General features: G+C 39.0%; 1 protein-coding gene across 1 annotated transcript in view; it reads left to right on the top strand.

The window, feature by feature from the left end:
- Window positions 1–1,871: 1,871 nt before the first annotated feature.
- The window catches only part of DLC1 (DLC1 Rho GTPase activating protein), a 151,754-nt gene continuing 140,768 nt past the window's right edge, over window positions 1,872–12,857 (top strand). Inside the window, exon 1 of the mRNA XM_063458044.1 lies at window positions 1,872–2,017. Coding sequence (XP_063314114.1) covers window positions 1,903–2,017 — 115 coding nt within the window. The 5' untranslated portion in view covers window positions 1,872–1,902. The remainder of the gene's footprint in view (window positions 2,018–12,857) is intronic.

Raw genomic sequence — 12,857 nt, 5'->3', positions numbered from 1 at the left:
GTTAATTTTTATTTTTATTTTTTTTTTCTCTTGTTTCATTCAGCCTGGAGCAACCTATACCATTAATATGGCTTACTGTCCAGCCACTCTCTGCGATAATAAGGTCTCTCTTATATCTTGTAATGCTGGTCTTGCCTACGTATGTCCGCAACTGAGCGATGTTGTCTATGGTTAAACGCAGGTTGTGCACCTGTTCCATTAATTAACCTCCTTCAGCATGATTTCAATCTATGTAGCATCTAACCAATGTTCACCCTACTCTATATCTTACAAGCATGAATATGTATCTAGATATTAAAAATACAAAAAGTGCAGAGAATCAGACATGTGATGCTGTTTAATGGTTGATATTTTCTCTTGTTACCTTGCAATGTCTATGATATTCTATGTAACCTGCAAAGCACTACAAAAATAAAGAATTTAAAAAAAAAAAAAAAAAAAAAAAGTATTGAGCAAGCCTCTTATGTTCTTTTAGTATGTATAGATCAACTGACATGTGACATTTATCTCACTTTAAACCCTTGCTTCCTACCCTGCTCCTGGTTCCTTTTGTAACCCTAATATGGAATGTCAAATGTGTGCTTTTGACCCTGCAATCGTCTTGTGACCTTCATTTGGAACACATGTCTATAACCCAGACTCTGGGCAGTGAAGTCTATCTCTGACCAGTTATTCTGGATCAAAGAGAATCGGTAATGCTAGGCATTCATTGTGCTGTTTTGTTGCCTGCCCACAGATGAGTATCCATCATACAAGCTAAATACAATTAAAGCACTTTCTGTTTCTAATAAGACAGATTGCAGCTAATGCGTTTGATGACTAAATGACTCGCTCATACATGCTTAGCAAATCCATTAAGCTAAACTAATACTTTTTGCAATGATTTTAAAAATTAACTAGGTGAAAATGTCATCTCCTCTTTTACATATTTATTAAATTTGGCTTTTTAATATCTCAATTAAATTGGTTTATGACCTATGCATACTTTTAAAAAAAAAAAAAAAAATATTTTGCACTTAAATATTTCCAGGCAAATTTGATAGCAAAATGATTTGCATAATTGATGGATCAAGAAGATCTTTACACAAAATACAGCTTTTTCTCTTTTCTCTGAGATTAAACACATGAAAAAAAAAAGACACAATTCAAAGTCAGGATCGAAGAATATTCAAACATATCATATGATTTGAATAGCTTTACATTCAAACTGAAGACCATATCATAGGGAACATTTGGATATTGTCTCAATTATTCACAGTAAGTCAGACATGCATATTTTCTAGACGTTTAAAGTATACTAGGTATTCAGTAGAGTATTTTAAACAAAATGTGGCCCATACATAACTACTTTAAAGGAACTGAGCAATGTATACCAGATGATTACATTGCATCCCAAGGTAGCATTCCTGCCCTCTTCTTGCAGTAAATCAAACCTCTATGATGCAAAAGCTCAGCAGTGAGCAGAAACTAGCAAAGGCAAACTGCATATATGAAGAATTCAGATAATATCTATGCATTGAGCTAATGATATATAAATAAATGCAGGATTTTTTATTTTAACAAATTAATGGAATCTTTTGTTTTTGTTGATGCTAAGTGAAGCTAAAGCACTGTATCTTCAGCTCTTTGTAAAATATTCCAGATGTACTAATAGTAGTGGACTTGGCAGCTTGTCAACATTTTGTCTGCAGTATGTGCTATCATCCTGTGTCTGCAGTGAGGACTGCATTGCCTGACTCTTGAAGGGTAAGACTTTGGCTCCACATAAAGATTGCTGGACTTGACTAAGCAGCAACAGAATTACTGTTTTTATTTTATTTCTTTTTAATACTTAATTGCTAAAGTCCATGAAGAACCAGGTGGACTGATGTAGCTTGATGGAAAGATTTGACCTTTCTTAAAATGGAAAGAACAACCACAGCCCCTCTCAGACGATCATTCAGTGATCATATCAGAGATTCTACTGCCAGGGCTTTGGATGTTATCTGGAAAAATGCAAGAGAGAGACGACTAGCAGGTGAGAAGGGCTGTTGTTCTATTGTAATATATTAAGCAATAATTTAGTCAATTTATGTGTCTGGGTGACTCTGTAAGGCTTTGGATAAGTGCTTATAACACAAATGTTTTGGAATGCTCTGTGTCCAACATTCTCCTACCATTTCAATGAGTGTTGCTTATTCTTGTAACTAGAAGAATTAAACTGGTATCTGTGTTGGCTAACTAATAGTCCTATAGATATTATGCTGGTGATGCACTTGATTTATGAAAATATAATCGTCATGGTAAATATTACTCGTGTGTTTTTATATACTGAGCTTTATATATAGAAAACCTTTTCTTGATTGTTTATAAGGTTTTGCAAGTAATTTTTACTGTACAGTGTTAAATGGCTTACTACACTGTAGTGATTTACAACTTGCAATAACTCTGTTCTGTTTCGCTGCCAAGGAAGGTGTCAGTTGGCATATCTGAGCTATGCAGTGAGAAATTGCTGGCATTTCCTCTGGCACCATACCCTTGCTTTGAATTCCAAGGCTGTGTTCGGTATGCCAGAAGTCAGTTCTTTTACAAGAGACTGGTTTAATATTTAAAACTATTGCCTCGGCAGCTACATCACAACCAACCGAAAACAGCCTGAAAAATAACACAAAGTTTGTTAAATACTTGGTGCCCAAAAGGTAAAAATAATTGCAACAAATAAGTTACAAAAATAAGAGAAACAAAAACGTAAAGGCTAAACCCCAGGGTTCAAAATTCTAAATAAGTTTCAATATGAGTCAAAAGAAACATGCAGAAAAAAAATCATTTTACCCCGAGGTGTCCATCCATGTTATTAGACTACGATTCATATCATTCTTGTTAGGCATTTATGAGAATTTTCCTCAAATGATGGATGGGCAAGGTTAAAGACACATCAGTTTAACCATTTCAGTAACTAAAGCATAGAAACATAGAAACATAGAAACATAGAATGTGACGACAGATAAGAACCATTCGGCCCATCAAGTCTGCCCAATTTTCTAAATACTTTCATTAGTCCCTGGCCTTATCTTATAGTTAGGATAGCCTTATGCCTATCCCACGCATGCCTAAGCTCCTTTACTGTGTTAACCTGTACCACTTCAGCTGGAAGGCTATTCCATGCATCCACTACCCTCTCAGTAAAGTAATACTTCCGGATATTATTTTTAAACCTTTGTCCCTCTAATTTAAGACTATGTCCTCTTGTTGTGGTAGTTTTTCTTCTTTTAAATATAGTCTCCTCCTTTACTGTGTTGATTCCCTTTATAGAGGGACAAAGGTTTAAAAATAATATCAGGAAGTATTACTTTACTGAGAGGGTAGTGGATGCATGGAATAGCCTTCCAGCTGAAGTGGGGTTAACAGGATTTAGTAGTAGTTTTTTTCTGAATTCCATTTTGGCTAGATGTTCTTTTAAAGTGGCACTATCACCCTCCATCCAGTGATGGTGGCAGAGAACTGGCTCTGTCCATGGAGGATCCCGCAGTCTGGAGCATGTGTGAGAGTACACTAGTGACATTGGTTCCTGGCGCTTCAGATGAAGATGGACATGCCCATAAAGGATATAAAGGATAGGTGATGGAAAACCTACCTGGGACCACTACAACCTCCTGTGGAATTGGAAGCTCCATTATGCTAAGCCCTGCCATTTTGGGCCAGTTTATTGGCTGATAGCATGAGCTGAGCATGTTCGGCCAATAAGCTAAGCCCTGCAACTCTAGGTTAAGTCCATTACTGCAATTTCCGAGACCCAGGAAGTTGAAACTGGCACCCAGAGGACCCCAGGTATGTTATCAAGCCATTCTCAAACACCTTGACTACTTACCTTTTGAGAGTATCAGGGCACTACTGGAACCATTATTGCTAAAGCAGGCTGTAGTGATTATGATACTTGAAGTGTTCTTTTAAATCCAAATGCACTTCTTGTACTGTGGACTGATAAAAGTGATGAGCTGTAAATATGAGATGTTGTTCATTGGTAAGTGCTAATTATGTAATGTTATGAGTTGACATGAGTTTTTGTACATGTAACTGCACTGAGAAGTGCAATACGCTCTAGATGTGGGTATGTTTAGCAATGCCTACTACCCACACAGTTCCATCTATTACCCTTGTCCACGTTCTACTTACTATATATACATCTATATAATACCAAGACCATTTATATAAAATGTGACAAGTGTATTAAGATAACCTTTGCCCTTTCACATATTGCTGGAAAACACCTGATACAGAAGGTTAATAACTCATCACAAATTATGTGTTTTTTCCTTGTGCTAGTAGGGATATTTAAGTGTGGTCTGCAATATTTTTGAAGCTCTTAATGAAACAGTGATACTTTTAAAGGCTAAAGGAATGTGTGTTGATTTATATAACATTTTTCATTGGTGATTCATTTAATTTGTCTCTCTCTGTAATAACTTGAGGGAGTGCAGGGAAGAACTGAAGATTATCATTGTGTATATACTGTTTATCTTCAATCCGTGGAATGCTAGCCATGCCTGTAAAATAGTCTACTTAATATAATTAAATGTTTTCCAAAAGTACACACTTCAGACTTCAGGGCCCTTTCTTAAAAACTTATTTGTTTTCCTGTTGTGTTTCATTTTTTAATTTTAAGTATTTATTTATTACTGGTATTTATAAAGCGCTAACAAATTCCACAGTGCTGTACAATTAGGGGAGAACATACAATATACACAGACAAATACAAAAGGTAGAGAGGGCCCTGCCCGTAAGCTTAGATCTAGCCATGGAAGGTATCCATACATATATGTATAGTAGTATATAAAAAGCATACCTGAAAAAAAATATGATAATATGGTGCTGCTGAACTGACCAAATATTAAAAAAAGAACACAGGGAGATCATTACACTTTATATACTACAAGTGGGATTATGTAGGAGTGTGCACACTCAAATGTAGCAGAAAGAAATCTCCCAAAAAACTTTTACCTAGCACAGCTAGGTAATCGACATGAGAAAAAGAAAAAGTACAATGCGCAATACTATCTATATGCTGATGATAGTCAAATTAATCTTTCTTCCCCTGACCTCACCCCTGCTCCCTTGGAATGTGTCACAAGCTGCCTCTCTTCCACCTGTAACTGAATGGCTTCCCCTTTTCTAAAACATAATCTTTCTAAAACTGAACCCCTCATTTTTTTCCTCCTCAAACAGTCAGTCACCATATATTTCTCTGCACATCAATGGGATATCTATTACCCCAACCCCTCAAGCTCACTACCTTGGAGTTACTTTCAACTTAGGTCTTACCTTTTCTCCTCACATCCAGTCTGTCACCAAGTCCTGTAGCTTCCATCTATTGCCCACATATACCCTTTTCTAACTTAAGATACAACTAAGACACTTGTTCAAGCACTCATCATTTCACAACTTGACAATTATATTTCACTTCTCATCAGATTTCCAAATATCCACACAAGCTCATCTTTCTGTCTGACCGCTACTCCGACACCTCACTCCTTTGACAATCATTACATTGGTCTCCTGTGCCCTTCAGAATCTAATTTAAACTACTAACACTAACCTTCAAAGGCCTCAATAATTCCACTCCTCACTACATTTCCACTTTACTCAACAAATGCACCACTTCTTTACCCTATGCTCTGCAAGCAACCCTCTCCTGTCATCTGCTCATTGCCTCACTGCTGATTTTTTACTATGGAATTCCCTTCTCAGTGCCATCAGAATCTCCCCTAGCCACCAGCCCGTTAAGAAGTCACTGAAAATGCGCCTTTTTAGAAGAACCTACTATCTCCCATAGCCCCCTTGCTTCCAAAGCCCTGCTCACTCTCTCACCTTCCACTGTCTTTACATACCACGTTTACCAGCTTATTTTGACACAAGCATCTTATGCCTTAGTCCCTCCTCCCCTCTGACATGCTGCCTCACGTGTGTTTGTAGCCCTTCCTCATAGATTGTAAGCTTGTTTGAGCAGGGCTTTCTTCACTTAATGTCTCTGTTAATATTCTTTTGTCAGATAGCCCCACCCTATAATTGCAAAGCCCAAAGAATATGTTAGCTCTGTAGAAATACTATTAATTATAACTCCAGATCCAACAAGTCATATTGCCCTGTTCAACCCCGTAAACATATAAATGCACAAATTGGGGCGAGGGGAGGCTCATTTTAAAAGTGATGACAACAAACTAAAAGTCAGCTGGAGGGACTCATGAACCAGGTCCTTTGCATTTACCAACCCATAACAAGAATATCGTTTATCTTACTAATACCAACCCCAGTCAATGATACATTAATGCCTTGTGTACAAAACCAATAAAATATAAATTGAAAAAACAGTTAGGAATCTAACGGCCAATGCAAAGCCAAATGCATTTTGTGAAATCTGTTTATACTCCAATCCCCTGTGTGCTCTCAATCTGATCCCAAGATGGCAGCACTCCCTGTCCAGTTCATGTAGCAGAGGAAAGTATAATTTTACTTAACTCACTGCATCTATCTATTCTACCCAGTAAAGTTTTTAAGTCTTTACAGAGTGAAGAACGTAGGAATCATCACAAGAAAATCTAATAGTCTTTAAATCTATTTAGAAGATAGACTGCACTCCAAACAAGCATGTCTTGATCTAGGAACTGTAATTTGTTTATTCAACAAAAAAAGACATTTTAGCTTCAAGTTTTTAGTCAGAAATGTATTTTCAAATAATGCCTTTTTCTTCTACACAAGAGGTAACTAATTAAAAGTGTAACAATCCCCTTGCCAGCTGCAAACCATCGTAGTGTTTTTTTAAAAATGAATTCCAGATGATTTTACTTATTAATGATTTTATTAATTTTTCCACATTATCTCTAACCCATTTTTTCCTATAATTTTACAATTCCGCTTTTAACTTTTAATAGTCTTCCTAACACACTATAGGCTTCATGTGGTTGGAAGCAATAAATCATTCAGAGGCAGACCACACAAAGTAGTCTGCACCTGTCACGGTGCCCGATCGGCACCTCGGTATTGCTGCACCTGATCAGTGTGGTCACCCCATCACGGGGCCCAACCGGCGCCGCAATGTGACCGCATCTGATCGGTGCGGTCACACTAAAGGATGGAGAGGTTACTTACCTTGCCTCCATCGCCTCTCCCTCTGTGCAACCAGGTCCACCACTAGGAAGGCCAGCGGCCGCTGCAAGGGGGCGATATATCATAGCGCCGCCCACAATGACGTGAATGTGCGTCGCCCACAATGGTGTGAACGTTTGTGCGGCATCACATTTTCGCTGTGCACGCATGTTGTGGGGTCATGGGGCCCAAATAAGAAAATAGTTTACTGGGTTATTTAAACCCAAACTTGCAGTTGTTCAGTGCCCTGTCGTGGTTTCCATCTTGTTGGTTATCTGAGAGTGCATTCCTGTTACTGGTATTTGGTTATTGATCTTGGCTTAGTTTGACTTTCCGTATTTCTGGTATCCTTGACCCTTTGGCTTTGTTTATTCCTTAATTGTTGCTTTCTGTATTCCTGACCTTGGCTCGTTACTGGTTATTCTTTACGTTAAATCCAGCCATTCTAAGGCCCGGTAATATGTTGTTACTGTCTGTTATTTTATCCTTGTTTGGCTTACTTCTGCGTGTTGGACCACTGGTTCATCTTGACAGTACCTTGTTTCTTCAATTAAGACTGTCTAATTAGGAGACTACTTGATGTGTCTTGGATCTCTTTTTCACTTGAATATCTTGAGGATTCGCCTCTCCTCTTGGAACAACCTTGTGGGGATCAACTCTTTTTATGTGTGCATTCTCCTGTGGGTCTCCATTACGCAGGAAAGCCACCACAATCAATGTTATCTCACCTGTGGTATACGGAGTAATGGAAAGGGAGGACCAATAAGAAAATCCTACACTCAGGTAGAAGTGTCCTATTGAACATCACAGTAGTTACATCAGCTGGTGTAAAGGAATGTCATGCTAGTGAAGTAATTATGAAGTCGATAGTCCCTCAGCACCTTCTTATTATTAAAAAATTCTAACAGTAACGTGGAGTTCCCCAGGTGCTCCTCTCTTGTATTGCTCAGCAAATGAGGGAGCATTTGCTCGAGCAGCAGTGACAATCTTAGAGCGTTAGCTGATACTCTTAGACTATCCCTTAGCGAGTAATGCTTTAGAAAAGTACATACATTTAAAACACGTACAAAATAATACACATAGGGAAAAAAGATATATCATATAAAATATATAATCTATATTAATGTAATGTATTTTTTATTAATGTGTTTTTTTTTTTAGAGTGAAAAGTTCAATTTCAGCAGTGCAAACAAACAAGAATCATATTTAAAAAAAAAAAAAAATTCAACTTGAAGTCCAAGACTAGGATTCTGATTTTTTGGCAGTTATGTTTTTAGTATCTGAACTACTACCGAATGATCTATCTTGTCAAATGTTGTCTTTGGCTTTAAATGTCTTATCATGATCCAGCTGACAAACGTTTAGTTAGTGTTCTGTCCAAAGGAGTATGTTTAACAATTCTGCTGGAAAGTTGTTTTAACTGTTCTATAAAAAAAAGAATGAACACCCTGTTCCTTTTATGATTTAGAGATGGGCCTGTTTGAGTACACTAGAGTATAAGTAAGTCTGTAAAAGGAAGATAAGCTGCTATTTTATTTCCCTGTAGACGGAACAATGTAATCTTTATTTGTTTGGAATGAACAGAAGAATGTCCTCAAATGAGAAACATCGTCCACACTTGCATTTTCACTCATTCCTCTGGTTTCCTTCAATTATTTTTCTCATTATACTTGATACGTTTTGATTATGGTAATGGTTTGCTTTTACAACATACATCTGGCTTCTGACACATTGCAAGACCCTCTGGGCATATTTTCCATGTCAATTTGGGCTGGACCAAAATGGTGGCATTTACAGTTCTAGAAGGACATGACAAATTTAGTTATAGGGGTTGATTTCATGCTACCTTGGGTCAAATTCCTTTTCCTTTTTTCCGTTTGACATGCTTGATGAACCCATTAAAGTTTTATTTTGTAACAGTTAATTCTTATATTTTTTTTAAACAAACAAAAGCTGTCTAAACAGAAAAAAAAGTATATACTCAAATCTCCAATTTCGCAGATTGAACAAAGAAAAATTATATTAACATTAGAATCAGGCAAAAACGGATTTATACTGACTGTCAAGTTCTAACACATAAAACTATAGGATATAAAAATAAATATTTTAGGCAAAGTTTGATATGGGAGAAGAGGCAATATTTAGTGTTAAACAGTCTCCCCACCAGGGTTTCTGAACCATTTTCCTAGAAGTACTACTACAAAGACATTTTTTTCCAACTTTGTGCTTCTAATTTTAAACATTTTCTTAACTAAAAAAAATATACTTATTAAGGAAACACTACTGTTGTTAAATGAGCTTGGATTGTATCTCTGTCAAACCCACTGATAAATATGCACGCGTGCGGCTCGAGCTGAGGACCCCAGCCGGCCCCCGGATAAGGTAAGTACCGCCACAGTAATTCATTTTCCATAATAAAATATCTGAGTATTTCATAAAGTTAAAAGCTTTATGAAATACTCATATTTTGTTGTAATTTTATTGAAATTCCAACACAATCAAAATACATCATAAGACAAAGTAGGGAGTATCTCATCTTATGGTCAAGCCTAAAGTTGATAAATCTTGACAAAAGGTGGAGTTTAACTCATCACATTTTTGTCAATCTCCATAGCTATAGATAGGCATCCTCGCATGTAAGATTTTGGCTATGGAGGATCCAGCAGTCTCAGTCTCCATGAGAGTACAGCAGTGATGGCAACTGGCAGATGCGGCACAACGAGTTAAAGAAAGAAAATGGCAGAATCTGCAAGGGACAGCTTTAAGTAAGTATATATCTTTAGCTTCATCCCCAGGATGCCGCACATCAAGCAGGGATGACACCTTCGTGGGTCTTTGCAAAATATACAAAGACCCCTAAAGAGGTGTCAGGGTACCTGAAGTCTCTACCTCGGAGGAGGTTAGACTTTCTAACGGCCGTCCTCTCAGGGGGGCTGATTCACCCAATCCTCACAGCTCTCATAGCCGTTCACACGCCGGCCGCGATAACCCCGCTTCCTTTTATGATGCGGCGCTCAGGAGCCGACGTCATGACGGCAATCACATCCCGACCTGTCAATCTAGTTCTGAACAACGAATCAGGGCTCGGCAAGGGCGGAGTCATCAATTAAAGAACCAAGGTATAAAAGAGGGATGTGTGTAATGGTTCATTGCCCTGTCGTGGTTCTAGCTTGTCTGGTCACTCAGTGCTCTTATTACTATTGTCTATTTGGTTCTGACTCGGCTTGTACTTTCGTTCCTGCTTATCTCTCGTGTCCTTTGACCTCGGCTCGTCTCTCGCTTACCTGTTCTCTCGTTCCCTCGACCTCGGCTTGTCTCTGACCATTCTTTGCTTTCTCCTTACGTTAGTCCGGCCATTCTAAGGTCCGGTATACGTACCTATCTCCTGTTTGTATTCTGCGTGTTGGATCCCTGTCCCGATCCTGACATTACGACAGGGCCAATGGATCCTGCAGGTACAAACGCTCAGATTGGTTCTCCTGACTCGAGATTTGAAGCCATGGACCATAGAATGGACCAGATGGCTCTAGCGCTGCAAGCATTACTATCCCATCCTAGTAATCAAGCAGAGGAGATGCGTACACCACCCATCTCTCTTGTTAATACAGGCCTAGAGGTAGCCACAGTGGGAGCCTCTTCCCGTGTTACTTCCCCTTTACGGTATGGCGGTACTCCGGATACCTGTCGAGGTTTCCTAAACCAGATAGGGATTCATTTTGAATTACAACCCCGTGCCTACCCTACAGACAGGGCGCAGGTTGGATTCATAATCTCGCTACTCATTGACAAAGCTCTTAGATGGGCTAACCCTCTGTGGGAAAATGATAATCCAGTAGTCTATAATTATAATGCATTTGTCACTACTTTTAGGAGGACTTTTGATCCTCCAGGAAGAAAGGCCAGTGCAGCTAGACTACTATTATGTCTTAGACAGCATAGCCTAACCCTTGTGGATTATGCGTTAGAGTTCAGATCCTTGACGGCAGAGGTCAAGTGGAATGAACAAGCCTATATGGACGTATTTCTGAACGGATTATCAGATGAGATCTTAGACGAGGTTGCCACAAGAGATCTTCCTGAAAATTTGGATGAATTAATTTAATTTATTTCTCGAATAGATGAACGCATGAGACAGAGGCAGAACACTCGAGATAGAAGTCATAGACCTTCCTTAAGACTAGCTCCCGCATTTCAGAATTCTGAATCTACTACTCTAGCTCTCCCAGAACCTATGAAAATTGGTAACACTCGTCTCTCAGAAAGTGAAAGACAATACAGGAGAAGGGAGGGTCTGTGTATGTATTGTGGAGTAGTAGGTCACCTACGCCTAAATTGCCCTAACCGTCCGGGAAACGCTTGCACCTAAGTTTCTCAAGAGGACAGGCCTTGGGTGTTTCTATTTTGTCCTCTACATATGATTACAAGGATCATAGGCTTCTGTTACCTGTTTCTTTAACTTGGGAAAAGGGAGTACTTAATGCTATGGCATTAATAGATTCTGGAGCAGCTGAAAGCTTTATTGACCAAGCCTTTGTCAAGAACCACTCTATCCCATCTCAGCTAAGGGATACACCCTTGGCTGTTGAGGCCATAGATGGTAGACCATTATCAGATCCTGTTATTTCTCGTGAGACTATACCAGTTAAGTTGACCATTGGTATTTTACACGAGGAGGATATATCTCTCATGCTTATCTCATCTCCTTCAGTTCCAATAGTCTTGGGGTACCCCTGGCTTAAGAAGCATAACCCTATTATTGATTGGGAACAAGGTGAGATAGTCTCCTGGGGTCAGGGTTGCCAGAAAGGTTGTTTACGGAAAATCTCACCGGTTTGCGTAGTTGACACACCTAGTAACTCTAACCAGCCCACAGATTTACGGATACCATCTCAGTACCTGGATTTAAAGGCAGTCTTTGATAAAAAGAGGGCTGATACTTTACCCCCACACAGGTCCTTTGACTGTAAGATTAGACTCCTGCCTGGTACTATGCCTCCGAGGGGTACTGTATATCCTCTATCCACTAAGGAGAACTTAGTCTTAGAGGAATACATACAGGAGAACCTAGACAAGGGATTTATTAGGAGATCCTCTTCTCCAGCCGGGGCCAGTTTCTTTTTTGTAGATAAGAAAGACGGCACTCTACGGCCTTGCATCGATTATCGGGGCTTGAATAAGATAACGATCAGAAATGCTTATCCTATTCCCTTGATTACTGAGCTATTTGATCGCCTGAAAGGCTCCAAGATTTTTACCAAGTTAGATCTGAGGGGAGCTTATAACTTGGTGAGAATTCAGCAGGGTGATGAATGGAAAACGGCTTTCAATACCCGATATGGCCACTATGAGTATACGGTAATGCCCTTCGGGCTTTGCAATGCTCCTGCTGTATTCCAGGACCTAATTAATGAGGTTCTCAGGGAATTTCAACATGAATGTGTTATAGTTTATTTGGATGATATACTAATACACTCTAGAGAGCCTGAGACTCACCACAAACAAGTCAGAAGGGTATTGTATAAGCTTCTACAACATGGTTTATACTGCAAATTGGAGAAGTGTAGCTTTGACCAATCTCAGATAAACTTTCTTGGTTACGTTATTTCTGGAGACGGGTTTAGGATGGACCCGGTTAAACTCCAATCAATTTTGGATTGGCCATTGCCAAAGGGACTCAAGGCCATTCAGAGGTTTATCGGATTCTCCAATTATTATAGGCGCTTCATTAAGGGGTACTC

The sequence above is a fragment of the Pelobates fuscus genome, chromosome 6, assembly GCF_036172605.1.
Source record: "Pelobates fuscus isolate aPelFus1 chromosome 6, aPelFus1.pri, whole genome shotgun sequence".
Taxonomy (NCBI): domain Eukaryota; kingdom Metazoa; phylum Chordata; class Amphibia; order Anura; family Pelobatidae; genus Pelobates; species Pelobates fuscus.
Note: the sequence above shows the minus strand (reverse complement) of the source record. Positions and strands in the feature narration are given on the sequence as shown.